Here is a 24,158-nt window from a genome sequence, read left to right as displayed (position 1 = left end):
TAGTGCTTTCTAGAAGCTACATGATGAACGATATCGCATTAGACCGAATGTAGAATCAGGTATGAGAATCAAGCTGTCTTTCATTAAGCCAGATTTTGAAGAGATTTACAACACTATTTTTTTCTCTTCTTACTAAGTTTTTTGAAGGGGAGATTTTGGAAGATAAAGCTACATTTCATAAACAAATGTTATTTAACACATAATAGTTTATTTTAATAGAATTAATAAATAATTACTTTTAAAATTATTTCTTAAATAATTTTATTTACTATGTCTCCACTTAAATTCTAATATAATAAATGTCAATACATATAACCTAAATAAGCAAAAGGTATTGGAGGTCCTCAGTAATTTTTAAGAGTGTAAATAGGTTCTGAGACCAAATACTTTCAGAACTTCTGATTTATACTTTACCCTGTGATCTCATTCAAACTCATATGTTATAAGATACATTGTGTAATTAATTAAGGTGAATTTAAACTAGACTAGGTTGGACCCCTAATCCAACATGACTGGTGTCCTAATAAAAAGAACACCATGTGAAGAGTCAGACGTGCACACGGGGAGATGCCATGTGACCATCGAAGTTATGCTGCCACAAGCCAAGGAACTAACAGAAGCTAGGAGAGAGGCCTGGAATGGGTCCTTCCCTAGTGTCTTAAGAAAGAGCAGGACACCGCCTACACCTTGATTTCAGGCGTCTGTCCTCCAGAACTGGGAGACAATAAATTTCTGTTGTCCTAAGCCATCCAGTTTGTGGTACTTTGTTACAGGAGCCCTAGCAAACTAATATACCCTAACCTTAATCATCAAAAATCAATGATCCCCAAGTCTGTCTGTCTAGTCCAAACCTCTTTCCTGAGTTTCATACGCACACACACAATGGCTTCTTAGACATTTCCCATCTTTACAAGGTTTCTGAAAATGAAACAGGTTCAAAATGTCACTAATCATTGTAACCCTCCTGATGAAGTCTGCTCTATTCTGGAACTGTTTTTTCTTTATGAAGAGTACCACCTTCTTTAATGCTTCCTTCCCTTAATTCCCACATCTAAAATCGTCAGGGTCGGTCAGTTCTACCTTTTAACAACCCTCTGGTGATGGTTAATTTTATGTGTCAGCTTGGCTGGGCCATGGTGTCCAGATATTTGTTTAAACATTACTCCGGATGTTTTTCTGAGGGTGTTTTTGGGTGAGATAAACATTTAAATCAGTGGATTTTGAGTAAAGCAGATTGCCCTCTGTAATGTAGGTGGGCCTCATGTAATCAGTTGAAGGCCTGAATAGATCAAAAAACTGATCTTCCCTGAGCAAGAGGGAGTTCTACCAGCAGACTGCCTTTGGACTTGAACTGCAACACTGGTTCTTCCCTGGGTCTCCAGGCTGCCATCCTACCCTACAGATTTTGGACTTGCCAGCTTCCATAATCACACAAGCCAATTCCTTAAAATAGATCTGTCTCTGCATATCCACAACCTAGAGAATCTAATACACCTCTTACTGGTGACTTCTGTAACCTCACTACCACTGCATTAGTTCAGGCCACCATCATCTCTTGTCAGGACAATGATAACCTCTTAACCTCTGTTGTCTCAGGCTGCTCCCTTTCCAGTCCATTCTCTATGCTTCTGTCAAAAGGATCTTTCTAAGAAAAAAGCATATCACTTTCCCATTTAGAAACATTCATAGGTTTCCCACAGCTCTCAGGGTAAGACCCTTAGCGTAGCCAAGTGAATGCACAGTCTGTCCCGTACCTCTTCCAGCCTCTTCTCTCAGTACTCCTTCATGCACGTAAGGGAACTAACATTCAGCACAGTTCTACTGACTCCATCACCTATTAAGCGAGAACTTCCTACAAATACTGTGCTCTAGTACTTTTCCTAATTGAGTGAGACATGTCCCACCCAATCCAAGGAGACAGAAAATAATTAGGTTAGGGGAAAGACCTCGCCTTTAACACGGATTTTATGGAGTGGGCATGAATCAGCAAAGAAACACTGGAGTGAAAAACACCTCAGTCTCCACACCTTCAGTATTACAGGTGGGTACCTTGAAGTGTGTGTGTATGTGAGTGTACGTGTGAGTGTGTGTGTGTTTGTATTCTCAAGACCCAAATGTTGCACTGAGATTCTGCCTCACTTATAAAATTGGGGATGTCCGCACATCTGTGTAGTGGCTTACAAGTACTGTCGTGCTCCATTTTCCCCTGAGTAAATCATAGCCATTTATTAAAAAAAAAAAAAAATATATATATATATATATATATATGTATTCTTTTTCATATTCTTTTCCATTATGGCTTTTAATAGGCTATTGAATATAGCTCCCTGTGCTATACAGTAGGACCTTGTTGTATCCCTTCTATATACTTTTCTCGTCTTTTAAAATTATGTTATATTTATTTCCTGGGTAAAAAGATAAACTGCAGTCAATTCCTGAAAAATTGTATGTATTTTAGAGATATGAAGAAGAATGGTATAGATATTATTTCAGAAGATTCACCATTAACAGACATTACTACAGAGTAACTGACAATGATTAAAAATACGTAATAATAATTAATAATTAACTTTGGCCACAGACTGCCTAGGCTCAGATCTTGGTTCTACCTCTTACTATCTTTGTCAACTTGGGCAACTCACTTAACTTCTCTGTGCCTGTTTCCTCATCTGAAAATGAGATAGTAGCACCCTCCTACTAGGGTTTTATGAAGATTAGATATGTTCAAATGCATAAAATTCCTAGAACAGTTCTTGGTACATAGTAAGTCCTATATATTAGCTGTTGCTGTTGTTGTTATTGTTATTATTATTTGACAATGGCATTTATAAGTGCAAAGATTCTATCGCCAGACTACTTAGATTCTAATCTTGCTGCTAATACTTCCATTTGTGTGACCTTGGCAAGTTCCTTAATTTCTATGAGCTTCAGTTTCCTCATCTGTAAAATGAGATAATAATAGTACCTACCTCACAGAGATGTTATGAAGATTAACTTACTTAAAATATGGCACACAGTCAACATTATACAGTGCTTGCAATTTTTAATATCATTATACTTAGAAATAGGTGGTCCATATTAATCATATTATCTTGCATCTTGTTCAGATTTTGTTTTGTTTTTCAATTCTCTAACCCTCAGTGGCAAAGGCTATGCTTTTGCATTCTTAAGTTGCAGCTACCTGGTGCTGATCACTTTCTTTCCTTACCCTCTCTTCTTTAAAAAGAAAACCAAACCAAACGAAACCAAAAAAATCCACCTTTAATATACAGTCATTCTTGCTAACCAAGAAAACAACTTACTTTATACTATGTGGGTATATCAGTATTTTGTTTGTAGGCTCACAGCTGGACAAGGTGCTTCTCCCTATTTTTTTGCAACTTATAACAGTGCTGTCAATATCCGTTATGACTTGAAATGTTCAAGTCCCCAAGGGAGGGTGTTAATTATTACTGTACTGTCAACAGACATGTGTCAACAAAATAAAATTAGAGCCATAAGGCTCATCTCTCCAGACCAGTGTTTCTCTTTTCATCTCACTCTCTTCTTCTCTTACCACTGCCTCATCCAGAACATAATATGACTTGGTAAAATAAATGAAGAAAAAAAGTGTGTTGCAACAACATATTACCTTGCATTGGTTATCTAAAAGCCTGTGTTCAGTGCAGGATGAAAAGAAATACAGATAATAACATGAAAGACATTTGATACAAATAACTAATAATATTGTGAATTTTCTACCAAAACCATTATTCACTTTATAATTCAAAATTATCAATCATTAAGTGCAATTATTTTGCACTTCATACCTCTTTCTTAAAAAATGGAAGCACTTCATACCTTTGTTTATATCAATGAGTTGTTTCTTTTTCTTCTGGCGTTCTAACTTTTCTTGTTCAGCTTTCTCTTTTGCAAGCTTTGCCCTCCTAGTCTTCTCTTCCATTTCTTTTCTCTTGTTGTTTTCTTTCACTGCTTCCTATACAAATAAACAAAGTTAAACAAAAATTCTTCCATTACGTATATATTGGAGGAGTTGTGCAATATTAAAATTCTATACATACAAGTGTGGGTGCTCAGAGATGGAAAAGTATTATAGCAGCTTTGAGGTGCATTCATATACTTTTGAGAGAAAGAAATAATCGTAAGATATTTCTTCTTGAAAAAAAATTATATGTAACTCAGGCTTTAACTGCTATTACCTGGGGTGCCAGAAAATTAGAAACATGAATGTTCACAGATTTTTTAACAATAAACATATTGTCTCGGTGGTTGAAATATGAAATAGTTTTGATACATAAGAAAAAGTTTAATAGGGAAATATGGCTTAGCAGGTACTGTACAACTCTATTTTACATTTGCCCCTTATCTGAAAAATGTTTTCTTTAAACTACGTGATAAGATTTTTGTAAGAAAAATGAGATACATTTATAAAATACGTAGAACACTTTGTCTACGACAATGATAGTGGTGGGTGGGTGTGGCGGAGGTGGTCACCATTCCATCTAATGGTGCAGGGCATGAAACAATCAGCCATATTATTACAGGAAAGAAATACCTGCACGTTTAATAGCTTTTTACATGCCAAGATCTTTGAGTGCTGAAGCATATTTCAAGCTATTGTCTGTTTTATTTTGCATAGATTATCTGTGGAACGCAAGGTAATCAGTACATTCCAGTAGACCGTATGGGAGAACGCTGGAGTAAATTGTTCTGCTGGACTAATAGTATTTTAGAGAATAGTCATTTTAGAGAAATCACTAATGCAGAGACACACCGACTGCAAGTTCCTTCCGTCAAGTTGTTCTGGGTGCTTTTCCTCTTATGATTCATCAAACATACTTCACAGCATGTACCAACTATCTCACAAAAGCTATTTTGTTCCAGAAACCCTAAAGAAAAGGACTCAATAACAAGAATATATCTACAAGCCTTGGCCTGGAGGTGTCTATATTGAAATATTTTTTCTTCATATTAAAAGGTAATTAATAGTTTTTAAAAGCCTTGAAAACACTTTCAAAAAAATTCTCTTGACTTGCAAGAATTATTGGTACCTCCCCCTTCTCCTGCCCCTGTAACACTAGTACATCTAACATTAGGCTAAGAGCACAGAATAATCTGGCTCCTGCAGACAAACTCGAAGACTACCACTTAAAATAAATTTGAATAATAGAGTCATAATTTTAGAACAGGGTTTCTCAGCTTCAGCACTATTGTCATTTGGGGCAAGACAATTCTTTGTTGTGGGAGCACCCTGTGTCTTGTAAGGTATTTAGCAGCACTCCTGACCTTTACTGACTAGATGCCAGTAGCACCCCTCCCCGGTTCTGACAACCAAAATTGTCTCCAGAGATTGCCAAATGTTACCCAGGTTGAGAACCACTAACATAGGGGGTTTCATAGAGATTAATTTATTCACCCAAAATTGCAAATCGTCTGCTCTGCTGAATCCAGCTTCTTTTTGCAGATGTGGAAACTGGGTTCTGAATGAGTTTAAATACTTGCCTAAGGTCACACATTTATGTAATTGCAAAGTTGGGAAAATAACTCATGTCTCTCTTCTCAGGGTTTAGTGTTTGTTTTATTCTTCATGGAAGAAAGACAATGTGGATGACACCAAAAGCACAAACAACCAAAGGGAAAAAATAGATAAATAAGACTTCATCAAAACCAAAAACTTTTATCCATCAAAGGACACTGTCAAGGGAATTCCCTGGGGGTCCAGTGGTTAGGACTCGGCACCCTCACTGCCGGAGCCCAGATTCGATCCCTGGTTGGGGAACTAAGGTCGGGCAAGCTGTGTGGGGCGGCCAAAAGGGAGAAAAAAAAAAAAAAAGAACACTGTCAAGAGAGCGAAGAGATAACCCACAGAATGGGAGAAAATACCTGCAAATCATATATCTGATAAGAATATATAAAAACTCTTACTACTCAACAATAAAATGACAAATAACCCAACTAAAAATGGGCAAAAGGATTTAAATAGATATTTCTACAAAGAAGATAAAGAGCCAATAAGTATTTGAAAAGATGTTCAACATCATTAATCACTAGGGAACTGCAAATCAAAACCACAATGAGGTACCACTTCATGAACACTAGGATGGCTATAATAAAAAACAACAAAACAGATAATAATAAATGAAGAATTGGGGAAATTGGAATGCTTTATATTGCTGGTGTGAATGTAAAATAATGAGTCATCCTGGAAAGCTGTCTGAGTTCCTCAAAATGCTAAACATAGAGTTATAATATGACACAACAATTCCACTCCTAGGTATATATCCAAGACAAAAGAAAACACGTGTTCACACAAAAACTTGTACAAGAATGTTCATTAGCAGCATCATTTCTAATAGCCAATAAGTGGAAACAACCCAAATGTCCACCAACTGATAAATGGATAAACAAAATGTGGTACATATATATCCATATGATGGAATATTATTCAAGCATAAAAAGAATAAAGTACTGATACATGCCACAACATGGATGAACCTTAAAATATTACGCTCAGTGAAAGAAGACACAAAAGGCCACATATGGTTATGATTCCATTTATATATAATGTCCAGAATAGGTAAATGCATGGAGACAAAGTAGATTAGTGGTTGCCAGGGGAAGGAGGAGGGGGGAATGCAGAGTGACTGCTAATGAGAATGGGGTTTCTTTCTGGGCATGATGAAAATGTTCTGGAATTATGTAGTGGTGATGGTTGCAGAACCTTGTGAACATATTAAAAACCACTGAATTGTATACTGCAAAATGGTGAATTTTATGATATGTAAATTATATCTCAATAAAAATTAATACAATTTTAAAAAGTAGATGTTTGAAAAAGGCAGGATTGAAATAAAATTGTAACTTAGAATAAAAAGACAATGTGCAAAAGCAACATACATTCAGGCTCTGATATTAACAAGTTGCATGATCTTTGGTAAGTAACATGAGAGGAGGTGAGTAGCAGAGGAGAGAAGGGAGGTTAATGCTTGTGTACATTTTATTATCAGTCAAATCTCTGATCTGGTAAACAATCAACCAACATCTGGGTGTGAGGCAGGAGGTAGATGGGCCACCCCCTGCAACCCAGGGAAAGCAACTGGAGATTCGTTCTCTGTGGGCCGATACTCCAAGATGAGAATAGCAGGACAATTGAGAGAGGAGGCTGGGCCCTGCCCAGCTAGAAGGTAGGAGACCACATTTTTCTCATTCTCAAAGTCAAGGAAACCTTCCCAACTAGAAAGCTCCTTGGAGGTCAAAAAGGGAGGGGGCGCCACCCCATAGTAAGTGGTGCCAACTACCCACAGGCCTCTTCGGTAGAATCCATCTTGGCTGAGAGATGCGTGCGCACACAGGGGAGGATCCTGAGCCAAATAGGGACTCTGAACCAGGCAAATCAAAAGGATTGGCCAAAGGAAACCCGACCTCAATCTCTGGCCGGGAACCGAAAGCCTGCTTCAAGCCGCTGCAGGCCGAGGCTACCTGAGATCAGGTGGACTCTTCCATTATCAATCTAATGGGCTATTTAGCTGCTGAGTGCTGTCATTTATTATGAAGATGGAAAAAACTGGTAACTTGCGTTTGTAGTTCTTCCTTGTTCTGATAATAACAGCTAGTGTTTAATGGAAATTTATTATGTGCCAGGTGTTTGAAGTAAATAACTTCAAATATTTATAGAAAACCTAGTATTTGTTCTCATTTTACAGATGCTGAAACTTAGGTTGAGGTGGGTTAAGTGAGATGCCCAAGGCTACACAGCTACTTAAGTACCAGAAGCACGTATGTTCACTCACATTACCATGATGCCTTCCAAGTAGAGTTGTCAGATAAAAAACAGGACACTCAGTTAAACTTGAATTTAGATAAACCGTGAATCATTTTTTTTAGTGTAAGTATATCCTATTCAATACTTGGCATATACTTATACTAAAAATTTTCATGCGATATGTGGGACACATTGATACTAAAAATTATTCATTATCCATATAATACTTGGGATATATTTATGTTAAAAAAATCATGTAATATTTGGGACACATTGCTAACAAAAGATTTTTTCATGGTTTATCTAAATTCAAATTTAACTGGGCATTCAGTATTTTTATGTGATAAATTTGGCAATCCTATTCCCAAGACCGTTGATTTTTTATAAGCATCCTTTTATAGACTAAGATTATGTAATGAAGACAGTAGAATAATTATAAAAACACAAAAAAGCCCAAATCTAAACTATATTTTGAGAACAGAAATGTTGATATAGATCACTGATAGGCATTATGTGATTCATGGACTTGAATCATACTATTTCTGTAGCATTCTTCACATTTCATTCCTTTTTCTTTCTTAAAAATAGAGTAAAACTAAAAAAATAGTTTATATAAAAATCTAAACTAATGCAATTTGGGGTAGAAGAAAATCAGTCAACAATATCACTGAATCGCTAGTAGAGAAATTTGGCATATGCGAATAGGTTAAATTTCTATATGAAAGGTAGACTTGCAACTGGCACTACTAAAACACCATGAATGTAAAACTATAAACAGTGAAACAGACCAAGTAATAGGTTCATCAGTTCACACCTTAAATGTTTTAGGAATACATTTAACTACAAAACAATCACACAATTTGAAATGGCATGTGCAATCCCGAAGAGACCAAAACGGAAGAGGAAAATAATTTCTGTGGTTTGGCATTAATAGAAATGAATGAACGCATCTACAAAGGCATATATTTTTCAAGCAACACAGACTGTGGAGTAAGATTTAGTTCTGATATCACCAATTCTGTCTTCATGAAGAGGCCTCATGAAGGCCTAAAAAGAACATCCTATTCCTCTTGGTGGTTTCACTCTTTGACTCTGGCTTTAGGAAATTAGGGATGGGAAACACATGCCTGTTTACTTTTCTCTCCTTAAGAAGTAAATTTAAAAAGAGAAAGGGAAATCTTAACTATGGTTTCATGTCAACAACCTTTAGTTTTACCAGAGAGCAAGATAGGAAATTTCAAGACTTTGTTTAACTCTCCAAAAAATGTGAAAGCTGATGGGGAGAGAACCCTTTTGAGGGATGGGATGTATTCTTTTCACCCTAATTCCTATAAAACAAAACCCAAATGATTAAAAGAATAAAAGCAACAGGAGCAAATTTGAGCTCAGGATTTTTTAAAAAAAAACCTTTAAATAACTGACTGTGGCTAACAACACTGTATATTTGTTGAGCCTCACTAAACGTTTTAAAATGCTAACTCCTCTACTTCAACATGATTCTCAAGTAAGCATCAATCATTATTTCCTAGCGTTGGGAATGCCAGCTGATTAGATTCTGTCCATGTATAGAACTGTGTTCTCCTAAAAGGATGCTGCTAATTGAGAAAGTTTTTTGGTAGTAACCTCATACAAGATAAGAAACGTTTACAGAAAAAGAAGTCTCAGTTTTACTGGCGTATCTGTTTTTCAAGAGTCAGGAAAAAGCACAGAAGGAGCAAAATGTAACAAAAATTGTCTCTAGGATTTACTGCAAAATGTATTCACTAACCTCATTTTAAGTCTCTCACTAATTGTAAGACTCTATTGCCTTACTGAAAAATATGAATAAATTACAAATCTTATTTCCCTTGTTGTGCATAATTAACAAATGAGACCTATGGACTAAAAATGTCATATGCAAAAAAAAAAAAAAAAAGTTCATGTAAATGCTAAGACCTCTCATATATTCCAACTAAGCTTTCCGAAATGGATGAAACTGGTTTCGAAAATTCCAAGGGGCTCAGATGCCAGCTTCTTTCACGTCAGGTCTACACAAACCCAGCATCTTCCAACCTCGTGATATTTAAAAACAAAAACCACCTCCCACCAAGACCCTTTCCTTACTCCCATTGCCTTCAATGGCTTTTTATCCCAGTGCTGACTTCAGAAGCACTTTGCGAGCACTGTGATCTCACTGGAAGCCGAAGTATATTTGAGGGATGGAGAAGTGGAGCAATTAGGAAGAAAAATGGATCTTGGAGTCACCTTAACCTGGTTTCATATCCAAACTCCCATCACTTATCCTAAAAGCTGTGTGACCTTGAACAAGTTAGTTACTTCATTTCTCTGAGCTTTAGTTTCCACATCTGTAGAATGGAGACACTACTACTGAAATCGCTTGGTTGTTAAATAGATTAAGGGAAATACTGTTTATATAAAACACTGAAGACGATGCCTGGTACAGAGGAATGCTCAATACATGATGGCAGTGATTATTATGTGTAAAAGAAACATCTGAACGTTTAAACAGTAAGCACACATGACCTCATGTGTTTTCAATAGTTTATTCTGCACAACCCCCTCCCTCTTCTTTGGAAGACATGAGGATGCGACCCAGGACTAGAAATGTAGCATCTTGACACCATCTACCCTCATAAGCGTACTGAACATAATTTATAACTGTACCATATTATTGGCACCTAAGGTAATTTTAAAAATCCATATATATCACCATCACTTGGCACTCATGAAAAAAAAACCTAGAAATTTATTCTTTTCTCTTTTGAGTTTTGGATCATCCTGGGTACCTGTGTGAATACACTTGTCAAGATCGTGATTCATTTCAGTATCGGAAGCTGTGTTAGAAGAGAGTCACATAACCTTAGAAGAATGTATTGGAAATATCCTGGTGAACAAGTTGGCAACATTGGTGCCAGAGGCACACTGTGATCATGCCCCTGAGTGTTTCTTCATACATCAGGGATATTAGAAGGATTCGCAGATGATACTGAGTCAAATCATTTGGCAACAATATAAAGAAACCTGATACGTATTATATTGAAAATCTTTTTACACACTAAATGTGAGTCACCGAGAGATTCTTCTTTAATGAAAACTCAATGAAAAAGGTGAAATTCTCTCCACACCTTTTATCTTGAACTGTCCTAGGACCTGATCCTCTTTTAGCTTTAATTCAAACAGTGCTTTTGGAACTTTCTTTTCTTTTACCTTCTTTCTGTTTTATGCTAACCTTTTTAGAATTTGAAATTGTTTCTCTTAATCACCTCTTTCAAAGTAACATAGAACACTTGAAATTTAAATCAAAGAAGTGCTGACCCGGATACTGTACATTTCTATCTTTCTTAGATAGGTATGATGATTCTAAGGCTCCATTTTTTAATGCATCTTGTTGATAAGATTTCTAAAGTTTCCTGACCCAGGAATTTTATGTCCAGAGTAAAAATAATGGGAAAGAGGCCTATTTATTTTGTTCCTCTCAAATCAGGACCCATAATCCAAACATTCTGAGTAGAGCAGCATACCCTTGTGAACACAGGATGGCCTTTAGGAGCTGAGAGATCCGGTTTAAATCTTAGCTGCCTAGCGACCATCATGCTTTATCACTTTGGGTCACTTACTTAACTGTGTTAAGCCTGCTCTGCTGATCTACAAAATAACTGTACTTCACAGTGTTGGTTTGTGATTTAACGTGATATTGCATCGAAAGCAATTAAGCACAGTGCCTGGCACATAGAAGAAGTATGCAGTAAATGGGCTGGTTATTATTACTATATAATTCCACAGTTGGGCAGTACCAATTCAGGATCTGCACTCCATTTCCTCTAGCCCAGGAGCAGGCTCACATATGCTCATGTGCACTGGGGAGAAGGAAGACTCCTTTTTGATATGGAAATCTTACAATATCAGTTAAAACTATGAAGAAGTGAAACACACAATCTCTCTCAGACCCCAAACCTTTGAACAGATGACAGAAGTTGCCTTCTTGAGCCATGAGAAAAAAGATATAGATAGAATGAACGATAAGTTTTGGGGGAAAATTCTGGGGTTTATATACTACATTTGACAAATCTAAGAAACAAAAACATCATAGAACATTTTCCTATGTAGACTAATAATGAAATGCACGCATCGTCTTACTTAAAGTTCAACACACCTTATGAGATTGTGGCAAAAACAGAGGGATGAAGTTTCCTGGGGGAAGGCAGTGGATTTTTTTTTTTTTTTTTTTTTTTTTTTTGCTGTTATTCTTTGTCGTTTAACATCTGGAGTTAGTTCTGTCATCTCCCTGAGAAAATGAAGCACATACTCTCATGCCATTTGATGTGGAAATAGGAAGTTTGCTTTTCTTTCTTTTGTGAGTATTTATCTCAGAATGTCACATTCACTTGGTCTGCTTAAAGGAGAATTAGTCTACACTCAGTCTTCTACCCCAGGCCTCGCGAAACTTTCTTAAACTTTCCCCACCTGACCCATAGGAGGCTGCTGGTTCTGCTGGAAAACCATCTACCGGAGGATTTCAAAGAGAAGAGAAGATGAACATTATAACCTTTTTGCTGGTTGGGGTTCTCATTTAATTCCAGGCATGACAGGAGGCAAAAAAGGTAGAGATGGAAAGGTGGTCCAGACCAGTGAACTAGGGCTAGAGCAGCAATGTCCTTTTCTTGTCCCAGAGATGTGCTGAGCATGACGATGAAAAGGAAAGGCAATTCTATGTATGATGCCCTTTCATCATTTTCCAAAAAAATTTTCTTTAGCAAAATTCTCCTTCCTTCCCCTTTACTCTGCTTCATATAGGTAGATACCTACCACATTCTTTGCTTGAATTGTTCTGGCTGCTAGACATTTCTGCAATTTGCTGCACTTGCCTGTAACCAAGGGTAAGGGTTACTGGGAAACACAGATCCCAATATATGTTACCACTACTGATGTGTAACTTGGGCCGAGGCCCCTATTTGTTAGTACAAGTGGGTGAAAATCCTAAAGAATACCAAAGGTCATAGTAAATCTGGACTCATCTACTCTTCCAGGTCTTTGTCAGTCCCATTTGAGAATGATCATGGCAGGTTACAAATGGGAAGAGACAGCGTCAGCCGAGATGAATTTTTCAGCATTTGAACAAAGAACTGAACTACCAGATGATTAGAGAAAAACCTACATAAGATGGTAGCAGTGGTTTGGGCACACATTTTATGGCTTTCCATTAAAAAAAGGAAAGAATCCTACTCTTTAATTAACATCAAACAACTTTAGATGTTCCTTTTCTCTAGTTTCACTGTGTTTAGAGGGCATGTTGGATTGAAGGAGTCATGACAAATGCTCAGGGCAAAGAATTTTCAGCTGCAGCAACCACACTGAGAGTCAGTACCTTTGAAGACTCTATCAGCACCGTAATACTGCTAAACTTTTTTTCTTTCCCAGATATTTCCACTTATTACGGTGCAAGCGACCTATAAAATTCCTCTTATGCAAGATCTCATGAATACTTCATCAGCCAGTCAACTGTGATTGTAACTGAGAAGTCTAACTTTCTCACTGGGGTAATTGAAACCTTGATTAGCTTGCTCGAGTGCTTAGGTGTCTCAGTAATAGACACCGAACATATGTACTGATACTGTAGTTAGATGGAGATTTAAGTTGTGCTCACTAACCTAAGTAACTATGGTATGAATCACAGAGATATAGGCTGCATAACCAAATCAAACAAAATAGATATTTTCTGCCCTCTTAGATTCCAGAGATGCTACGTTCCTTCCTTCCTCGACTACACTGCCCTCTCCCACCCTTAATTTTTACCTTCCCCTAAAGCTCTGTCCTCAGCTCATTCCCCCTCCTTCCTTCCTCCTCCTTTCTCTCAGTCTGTTTGTCAGAGAATCCATCTATTCCTACTCAGAGTTGAAGAAAAAAAGCCCTTCCAACAGCCTACAAGGCCTGACAGGATCTGGTCCCCCGCACTACTTGTCCTGGGTCATTCTGTTCTATCCCCGCTGGTCAACTTCCCTCAGAGACTTTCCACTTGTGTTCTCTCTGCGCTCAAGACAGGGCTACCGAGTCTCTGCTTCAATGTCTCCTAATCAGTGAGGACTTCCCTGACGACCTTACCTAGAATAATCCCTAATGAACTTCCTAGCTCCATTCTTCCCTACTGTAGTCTTCCTAACATAAAAGGTCAAAACCTAGTTAAACTTCAGATACGCTTCTCATCTTCTAAGAACTGGAAGCTGGAGTTCGTCGATTTACATAATAGTTTTCAGCCTGGGAATTCTCAAAACATGAAATTACCCAGAACCTCTCTACACATAATTCCCTACACATCTCATATTTCTTTATTGTGGAAAATCTGAGTGGCCTTGAAATAAGCACCATCCACCTTCGGATGGTGGGTTTCTTTCCTAATCATCCAAAGGTTGTGGTTCACTGACCTCTACATTTATTTTCTTAAAAATGCCAATGCTTAGTGTTTCTGAGGGCTGAAATCCATGACATTTGTCACAGGGACATAGCGCCACACTCTGCAGCGAAAGTTCACTTGTGTAGAGATGAGTGTTTACATAGAGCCTCCAAGGTTAAAAGAAAAGATGTTTTCTAACTTTGAAAAGGAGATCTTTGTTTTGAATGAGATATTTGCATGATCCACACACATTCATAACACACAGCTTTGCCAGTGATCTTTTGGTTTAAGACCAAACCGTCTCAGGTTCGGGAGGAAAGTTTAGATGAAAAGTTCCTTGAGTTTATTTGTATAAATGACTCCCTCTTGGCAGAGGGGAGACTCATAGAAGAAACTGATCTGCTGCAGGAGAGGAAGCCAGTTAAGTGAATTCCAGTATATGTTCACTAAAGCAGCCCTCTCTTGTATTCAGCACAACCAGCTTACTGTTCAGCCTCCTTAGGAAACAAATAAAAAATTAATGCATCTTTCACATGCTGTACATATCAGGAGGTTTGACAGACAAACAGATCTTTGCACACTAGTGTGTGGTCGTGAAGAGAATCTCAAAGGTAAATTATTCAAAATGAGAAGAAGGAAGAAAAGAAGACTGTTATGTGCAAATCTCCTTGTATATTAAACTTGCAGTTGGTTACAAAGCGGTCATGCACCGACAATGAAGGCTGGATGTAATCCCCAAGGCCTTCTTTTAAAATTTGCCTTACAACTGCAAAAACATGGGATCTGAAGTTGGAGGAAAAATTGCCTCTCCCGTCACAGTCCATTAGAATGCTGAACTCTGATTAGCTAGAAGTTAATCGACAATCTGGAGCATGGAAGAGGTTTTCAAATGCTGCAAGTTTCTGCAGATGTATTTTTCTTAGTAGGTATTGGAGTATCCCTCTTTCCATCTGGGAAAGAAAAACAATTGAGTTTGACATGCCTCTATGGACCTCGACTTGATTAAAATCTACGAAGCGCTTTGGGCGCCTATAGGAAGTTAATCTATAACTTAAAAAAAAAATTCTATTTTGAACCGAAGGAACAAAATAAAATTCTGAAGTGACTGATAAGATATTTTAATGGGAAAGCATCTTGGGGAGGGGTGGGTGGGGGGAAAGGGCAAAACAAGTGGTATGTTACAGCTCTGAGAGCTGAGTTTACAGCCTTATTACTGTCACCATCTTAGAAGATGCAAGAGGCAGCACAATCAATTAGGTTTTTGATGAGACCAGTTTGGGTGGGTTGAAAAGCACCTTGGAGACTTGGAAAAGAATATCAGATTACCTTGACAAGTAGAAATATACACTCAGAACAGGAAAGACCCTCAAGAAATGTGCTCCAGTCCTCTGCCTGTGAATAGGGTTCCATGACCTCCTGCAGGAACCTATGCTGATACTTAATCACTTCTAAAAGGAAATACTTCCTGATGTCTAATTAAAAGCTGTCAGTTTCTTAAGCCCATATCTTGTCTATTGGCTGCTGAGAAATAGAAACCTGGTCAATATCTTCCTTAAAAAATTCGTCACGGAGGTATAATGTGTCCCCAGGAAGCACTGTGGTGCCTGAGTCCCACAAAAGTAAAGCTGATCCTCAAATGCAATGTGGGGCAATTTCTGACTTTGTAGGGTAAATGCTGGGAGGAGGGATGGGGTAAGAGAGGCCCTTAGGAAAATTAGTTTGGACTCCAAATTAAGCCGCTCAACATCATGTTCTAAAATAACAAGTCTCTCATACAGAGTCCTCTCTCTATATTTAATAATGCTTAGGTTTTCCACTGGCTCTTCTCTCCTTGTTGGACATTATTTTTTAAATTATAGGTTTCTCCATCCTCAGATGTATGTCTCTCCCACCCCCAAAAATGAACCAAGCTGGGAAAAAAATACCCTAAAAGATGGGCTAACCAATATCTAGAGTAAGGCTATTCCCAGTTTTCCACGCTCTAGTTCTCGCAACACATCATAGCATTTGTTTTGTAACATTTTAAGGTGCAACTGTAAACCTGTAAGATTGGTTCCAATATATCTGTTGAAACCAGGAATCCCATCCTTCAAATGGCCACCTTGGGAAGCCATAAACTTATTTTGGTGAGGACCATTACTCTGTGATTGAAACTCCTCTTTCAGAATTGAGCTCTGAATCAAATAAAATCACTCTCATTATTTTAGATCCGCAATATTTTTGACCAGAGATTTTGTTACCCAGTTCGACCATACATCTTATTCATAAAACTTGGCTCGATATCACTTTTGGCTGATTTCAAAAATCAAATCTACCCTCAAATTGCAAAGATTTAGTACCCCTGAAAAGATCTAAAGCACAGGCCACATAACCCTTAGGACAAATCTAAAACAGGCATTTCCAAAATATTTTGGGAAACGTCATTATCTTTCTTTTTTTTTTTTATAAATTTATTTATTTATTTGTTTTTATTTTTGGCTGTGTTGGGTCCTCGTTGCTGTGCGCGGGCTTTCTCTAGTTGCGGCGAGCAGGGTCTACTCTTCATTGCGGTGCGCGGGCTTCTCATTGTCGTGGCTTCTCTTGTTGCGGAGCGTGGGTTCTAGGCACGCGGGCTTCAGTAGTTGTGGCACGTGGGCTCAGCAGTTGTGGCTCGCAGGCTCTAGAGTGCAGGTTCAGTAGTTGTGGCACATGGGCTTAGTTGCTCCGTGGCATGTGGGATCTTCCCAGGCCAGGGATGGAACCCGTGTCCCCTGCATTGGCAGGCGGATTCTTAAGCACTGCGCCACCAGTGAAGCCCTGTCATTTTCTTTCAGTTAAGATAACAATGTGGGTAAAATTCCTTTGACTCTACACATTTCTGGTTTGTCTTTAAAAAATAGTCATACCTCATATACTGCTGATTCACGATTAGTACTCTAACACTAAGAATCAAAAACCTTTTTCTAGTGAATTTATGCATGTTCTTGTGTCTATGCTGTCTGCTTGATGCCCTTAATTATTTTCTATTTGACTAATTCCTAACTGAACTTATTTCTGAGGGAAGATACACATCAAAAAAATGTTCATATATATATTAAATTTGCATATACATATTAAAATTTATATCTATATATATATAGATATAAGTTTTAATGAAGTGTTAGAAATTCCTCTGGGCTTATTGCCATTGATAATTTTTCTGTCCTTTTGGTGATGGGAAAGACAGGGAAAGGAAGAAAAGGCCCAGGAAGCAAAAAAGCGAAGGCAAATGGAGCCTTATTTGCATCCAGTGACTTGTACCTTCTCTGAGAAGCAAGAAACTTTCATTGAGTAACTACCATGTAGGGGGATCAGCGAAAGTATCACAGACAAGGCTCTTGTGCTTCTGGCACTTAGGGGTCATCCAAAGAAGCACTAGAGTGTTAGTCCTCTTTCAGTCAATCTCCTAGACTGTCAGTTGAAATAGTATTCTAGAGTCTAGAGTCTAGATCCTCTTTTTTTTTTCAGTCATCATTGAGAATAAATGTCACATGGGAGGGAATCAAATTCTTTGCGAATAAAGACTCTGTCTTGGACTAACAAGGCACCAATTCTTTCACAGAAGTAAACGAAAATGGTTTTGCTCAATTTACTTTTCACAAAGCCATCTTGATTGCCAGTCAGAACTCTGTGCTCTTCTAAGAAGAAAGTGATTGTTTGATGAGTTGTTGTCCCACTTTCCAGGATACTGACAGTAAGATGTCCTTCCAGTACTTATGGGGTAGCACCTTTCCCTTTATTGATGTCTGAACAATCAGGGTAATTTTCATACATAGAGAAACATATATAACACTAAACAATGACTGGAAGCCAAGCAACACAAATAAAAAAAGGAAAGCTGATGAGGCACAGAAAAGCATGGCAAGACGGCCCCTAGAGGTCACAGCGGTCCTGCAGTGAACCTGACACTTCCATGCTGTATTGTTGGTAAGGGAAATGTCATTTTCATTAAGTAGAAGAGAGAGAGCATACCTCTAAACCTCTCTTCCCTCAGATTAAATTGGAGACCCCAAGGACTGCTTCCCTAACCATCACGTCAAGATACGCTCATCCTTCTTCATATATGTTAATATATGTTAAATATGTAACATGGATTCAGATAACCAAAGATTCCCTTTATGTACATTTGCTTCAGTCTTGGCTTAGTTTAACAGCATCTGAAAGGGCAGGCGCTGTGTTGGTTTGGTTTGCTTCACGTATGATATATTCAGATAAGCGCTCAAGTATAAGCTGAACAGAGCATCTAATACAAAGGCGGCATGTAATAAGTATTTCTTAATTAATGAAGACAGTGATGATTAATTTAGTGTAAATACTTAGCTTAGCACGTGTGATAACAACATTCTGACTTAGGTTTATCTCTTTAGACAGTTTGGCCTTTTTTAAAGAGCTGTGCTTAATTTATGGGAGGAACAACTCTGAGGGCAGAGGCAGATTCACCACGAAGCTAAATGAAGCAAGGGCATCAGTACCCCTCACTTGCATGGGGTGGGGGAGGGGCGCTGGCAACGTGTTCACCTGCCCATGTGTTTTTGTGAAGTTTGCAAAAGAAAAATATTTTCATATTCTTTTTCCTAAATGGATCATCCCAATTTATATAAACTCAGACCTCACAAATCTGGATCTTCCTTTGTTTAAGGGATATATAAAAACCTGAGGAGAACTCTAATGAAGAATAAGGGAAATGCTGAAAGGCTGGGAAATGCCAAACCACGAACCAAAAAAAGATGGATAACTAAGCTCAGGGAAGACAGGATTAAGGGATATAACTCTATCTATCCGTGGACACGGATATAACTCTATCCATGGAAGTGGATATTTATTTAAAGGACAAAGCTTATCTGATATCTTCCAGATTTCCAGAAGCAGAATAACAGTGCCTGCGTTTGAACTCTAAGAAGAGAAACTCTGTTTGAGAATTAAAAAGAATTTTATAGTAAGAACGGCAAAGCAGTGGAACCAAGTCAAGTTATGAACCTGCTTTCTCTAAAAACCTATTTGAAGAATAGCTATTTAGCTGCTAAAAGGCTCTGGAAAACATGCCAGGAGCCTGAGTGACGAGATAAACCCACGGGGAATTCCCCACTTTCTATTCTAGGATATTTTGGCTCTAGAAGTATGTATGTCTGAGTCAGTAGTTCATAAAACAGGAAAAATAACATGAATATCTTGTTATTCATCCCCTTGAATCTGGGGTTGCTATAGCCAGAAAGAGTTGATCTGTGAAAATACCTGAAAATTAAATTAGAGTGTGGATCACTTCACAATTGGGTTTGGATAGGACAGAGGGCAGGACCAGGGTATCCCGCTTTAAGATTCTCTTTTCAAAACTAGAAATAATAAGGACATTGTTACATGGTGGTGATTGTATTCTGGGAAGCAAGCCATTCCATCTGTATATGCACATTGCAGCTACATTCCACAATGTAAAACCCATCCCACTTGTGATTATATCCTTGATCATGACCTAGATTTGGCCAAATATCACTGCTTCCTTACTGATGGAAATATCCTTGTCTTACTATGCTAATGATCTACTGCCCTCTCCTTTACCTCCTTCCTCCCTGGATACTATGCCATTATTTATAGAGGAGTTTTCTGGCTTCATCATGAATCCTCTGCTTAAGTTGCCTTATTTATTGGTATAGAGGGATTTTGCCATTAGGCCTGACATGTTGGACAAATAACTGACTAGGGGATTTAGGGCGTTTACAGACACACTGGATTTTATTTCCTGTACAAAGCTTTGCAATAATAAACGTTGTATTTTAGATTTGACTTCTTTCAGTGTGAACTTCTGTATAATGCCTTTCTGACTCACAGATACTCTACTACAATGAAATCTCAATGTTACTTTCTACATACTGTGCATGTTTATGCTTAAGTACTGTAAAGGTAAAATACAACGCTATGATATACTTAAGAAATTTAATATGACTAAATTTTATCCTGTAAAACTTAACGACTATTTTTCTTCTTTTAAAATGCAGCAACTCCCCTAAATAAAGGTTTTATTCCCTTCAAAGGGTTTTTGAAGATGGCAAGACTTAGAGAAGGTAGAAAGATCAGGTGTATGTTTGAAAAATAGTCCTTCTGTAATGATTTTTACCATAAACAGAAAAACATCCTAGAGACATAAGCAGGGGAGTAGCTGGCCATGGATAAATAATGAAGATTTAAGGGGTCATAGTCAGTCATAAGGGAACAGTAAATCACAAAGTAATGCTGACAAATGAGAGGCTGGATACTAGAATGTACAAATAAAACAGTAAACATGAGGTACTTCCTGTGCCTTTGGATAGCTCACTCAAGAGTTATATGTACGTGGAAAATATAGGTCACTTTGGGATTTCACAGTGATGAGTGATGGGGTGAATGTGGATAAGTTTAAGTACTTCAGTCAAATATTTGCTGTATCAATGTTGATGACGAGTCAAAAGAATCATTAAAATAATGAAAGGTTTTGGAAAAACTGGCCAAGGAAGGCCAGGGGAAGGGGGAGGAGACAGCTAGAGGGCTTCGAAGCATTTACCACAAAAGACATTTATTATTAGATGTCTAGCACACAAGGAGCACGATCGCCAGCTACAAATATGGTTACAGATCAATAAATATCTGCCGGTGACTATGTGCCACACACTCTGCTGTGTGACAAAAATCACAGACAGGTGAGATACATTTATTCCAGAGGAACTCACAGCATAAAGGAGAAAGCAGGTCTGCACACCACCAATTATAATGAACGCAGTGTGACATCACACTAACCACGTGATGGAAGCATACAAACTAGGGAGTGATGAATTCTCCTTGGAGTTGAGGAGGAGAGATTAGGAAAGATGTAATGGAGACAGTCACCACTGAACGGAGTCTTGAAGGAAGAAAACGATTTCACCAGGTGAAAGGACGATGGTGCACATGATGGCATTCTAAGCAGAGGAAAAGAAGAGTGGTTGGGGGCGAATTAGACTGTCAAGGGTTCCCAAGTGATAGTTTAGACTTTACTGTCACCCGTGGGCGGCCACTAAAGGTCTGAGAAGATGGGTCTCCCAGTGAGACCTAGGTTTTATTATTATTTTTTAAATTTTTAAAATTGAAGTATAGTTGATTTACAGTGTTGTGTTAATTACTGCTGTACAGCAAAGTGACTCAGTCATACATATATATATATATATTCTTTTTCATATTCCTTTCCATTATGCTTTATCACAGGACATTGAATATAGTTTCCTGTGCTATACAGTAGGACCTTGTTGTTTATCCATTCTATATATACCAGTTTGCATCTGCTAATCCCAAACTCCCACTCCATCCCTCTCCCACCCGCCTCCCCCTTGGCAACCACCAGTCTTTTCTCTACGTCCCTGATTGTGTTTCTGTTTCATAGACAGGTTCATTTGTGTCATATTTTAGATTCCACATATAAGTGATATCATATGGCATTTGTCTTTCTCCTTCTGACTTACTTCACTTAGTATAATAATCTCTAATTGCATCCATGTCGCTGCAAATGGGAGACCTAGGTCTTAGAAAGAAATATCTTGCAGTGGTATAAAGATGGTTTGGAGGGTACTAAGTCTGAAGTCAGGATGACTGAAAAGATTACTGCAGGGGAGAGACAACAAATATCAAAACTAGGGCAGTTGAAGTGACTGTGATTCAGACAGAATCAACATGAACTGGGGGTTGAATAGATGTGAATGGTGGCAGAGAAGAAGACATCAAGTCGTATAATTAACCAAAACAGAGAATATGTTTATTTAATTAGCAGAAGCAGAGAATATGTTTATTTAATTAACCAAAACAGAGAATATGTTCATTAATTAGTTATATAATTAACCAAAACAGGAAATTGGGAATAGATGTAATGAGTTCCATTCTGAATATGCTGAGTTTGAGACAGTTGTGGGAAATCTAGTTAGAGACACCCAACAGACAATAAACTTGAGGCTAGAGCTGAAGAATAAGATCACAACTCAAGAAAGAGTAGAAACCGTGAGAATAGATATGAACTGCTCAGGAAAAATTATGTAGGACAAAGGGTAGACCCTTGGTAATGCTCACATTTAAGATTGAAGGACGGGGATCCAAAGGAATAGACTGTGGAGGTATTCCTACTGAAAGTCAAAACCAAGAAATCCTGCCCACGTTATGACAAAGGATTATTCTACTGATCGGGATACGTGTGTATCATAGTATAAGGCAGAGTAGGGGGAAAATCAGGAGTATAAAGCACATATTGTATATCTAATATACTATGGGCACTAAAAAGACACAGAAGTACAGTATCTTTTGCCTCCAGGGATACAGAAGTAAGTTCAGGACTATTGGCTAAGCAAGACTTGGGTCTCACTAAGGCTTGGGTCACTCCCAGCAGTACCCTGCTGAGCATGCAAGATGAGGGCAGCAGTTCTGTCTCAGGGGCAATATATAAAGACATGAATGTCACCTGGAAAGGAAAGGGGAAATCAACAGTCCAGTTGATACCACATCTCTTCTAGCGAAACTCCTAATTCCCATCTTCTCTAAAAGCTAACCCCTCTTAAGGAGGGACTGCATTTGCAAGTTAAAACACAAGAGACTGTATCTGTTTTCTGTGATTTCCCTAGCAGAATCTCACCTCCACCCCCTTGTTTGCATGTGCTATATTAAGGGTCAGCAAGCTTTTTCTGTAAAGGACCAGATGGTAAATATTTTCAGCCTTGTGGGTCATATGGACCCTGTCTCAAAGACTCAGCACCACCGTTGCCATCATAGAGTGAAAGCAGCCACAGACAATACAGAAACAAAGGAACTTGGCTGTGAGCCAACACAACTTTATTTATAAAAGCAGAGGGCAGGCTGGGTTTGGCCCCTGGGTCATAGACTGCTGATCCCTGATCTATAGCACGGGGGAAGCCAATACCAGAGGATGCCAATCTGAAAAACACCGATCATAGAGCTGGATTATGAGACCAAAACAGACAAGTTGAGTTGTGGAATGTCCTTGATGGGGAGAAAAAAATCCTAGACCTAGAAAGATTAGGCAGCCACTTACATGATGTTCTTTCAGAGGTACAAGAAAGGCTGCCTTTCTCCCCAACATTTCCTCTATCAGCTAGCCATGCTGCAAGAAGTTCTTGACAGCAGAATTGCTCTGCCAGATTAAGGCACTGCCCTGAATTTAAAGGGCATGCATGTAGTGGAGAATTGAGTGACACAGTACTGCATTAGTTTATCAGATCAATTAGCTGACAGCTGGCAGAGAACAAGGACCAGGGCAAAAAGAATCCAAGATGAATTCAATGTCTTTGTAAGTTCCTTAGAATTTTTCACTTTTTTGGCACTAAAAGTATGCTTTTACTGTACTACATGCTTTGCTATACATCCCATCTTTTGTCAGAGCTCCTGTCTGCTTCTAGGTAAAGATCTCTGTTTGCATAGCCTCCATAGTTCAGATGACAAGGTTATAATTACTTAATTGAAATGATAAAGCCCTTGGGAAGACTCTTTCTCTCAAGGGGGGCAGAATTCTTTTTTATTTCTCCTATACCACATAAGGATACACAACTTATGAAATAGTTAGGGTTTGTATAAAAAAAATCATCTAACTGTGACTAGTGAAGTCTTCTAAACAAGAAAACTCAGTGATTCCTATACTTACAGAAAAAGTTATAGTGCTAAAATCTAAGTCTTAATTTAAAATACTGATTGTACAAGGAACTTTAATGCTGAAACCTGTCAGCCATTGCCATGTGGCTCTCCCATTTGGCACATTTTTTTTTTCTTTCCATTGCGTTTATTATGTTGTAACACATAATTTTCCTAATAATAATGTTTATAGTTTATTATCTCGCTTTCCCCACTACAAGTCAAATTTCATGAGGGCAGAAATTTTAGTAAACTAAACAGTGCCAGTAGCTAGAGCAGTATCTTTAATTCAGTGGGAACTCAGTAAATATTTGCTGAATGAATGAATGAGAAAAAGCAAGCAGGCAAGCTGGAAAAGCAGAG

General features: G+C 38.1%; 1 protein-coding gene across 2 annotated transcripts in view; it reads right to left on the bottom strand.

The window, feature by feature from the left end:
* The window catches only part of DIAPH2 (diaphanous related formin 2), an 859,779-nt gene that overhangs the window by 188,575 nt on the left and 647,046 nt on the right, over nucleotides 1-24,158 (bottom strand). For both annotated transcript variants that reach the window (XM_068532463.1, XM_068532464.1), the window contains one exon: nucleotides 3,841-3,976. In XM_068532463.1, the coding sequence (XP_068388564.1) occupies nucleotides 3,841-3,976 (136 nt within the window). The remainder of the gene's footprint in view (nucleotides 1-3,840; nucleotides 3,977-24,158) is intronic.

The sequence above is a fragment of the Eschrichtius robustus genome, chromosome X (genome assembly GCF_028021215.1).
Source record: "Eschrichtius robustus isolate mEscRob2 chromosome X, mEscRob2.pri, whole genome shotgun sequence".
Taxonomy (NCBI): Eukaryota; Metazoa; Chordata; class Mammalia; order Artiodactyla; family Eschrichtiidae; genus Eschrichtius; species Eschrichtius robustus.
The sequence above is the reverse complement of the archived record's forward strand: the minus strand, read 5'-3'. Positions and strand labels throughout refer to the sequence as shown.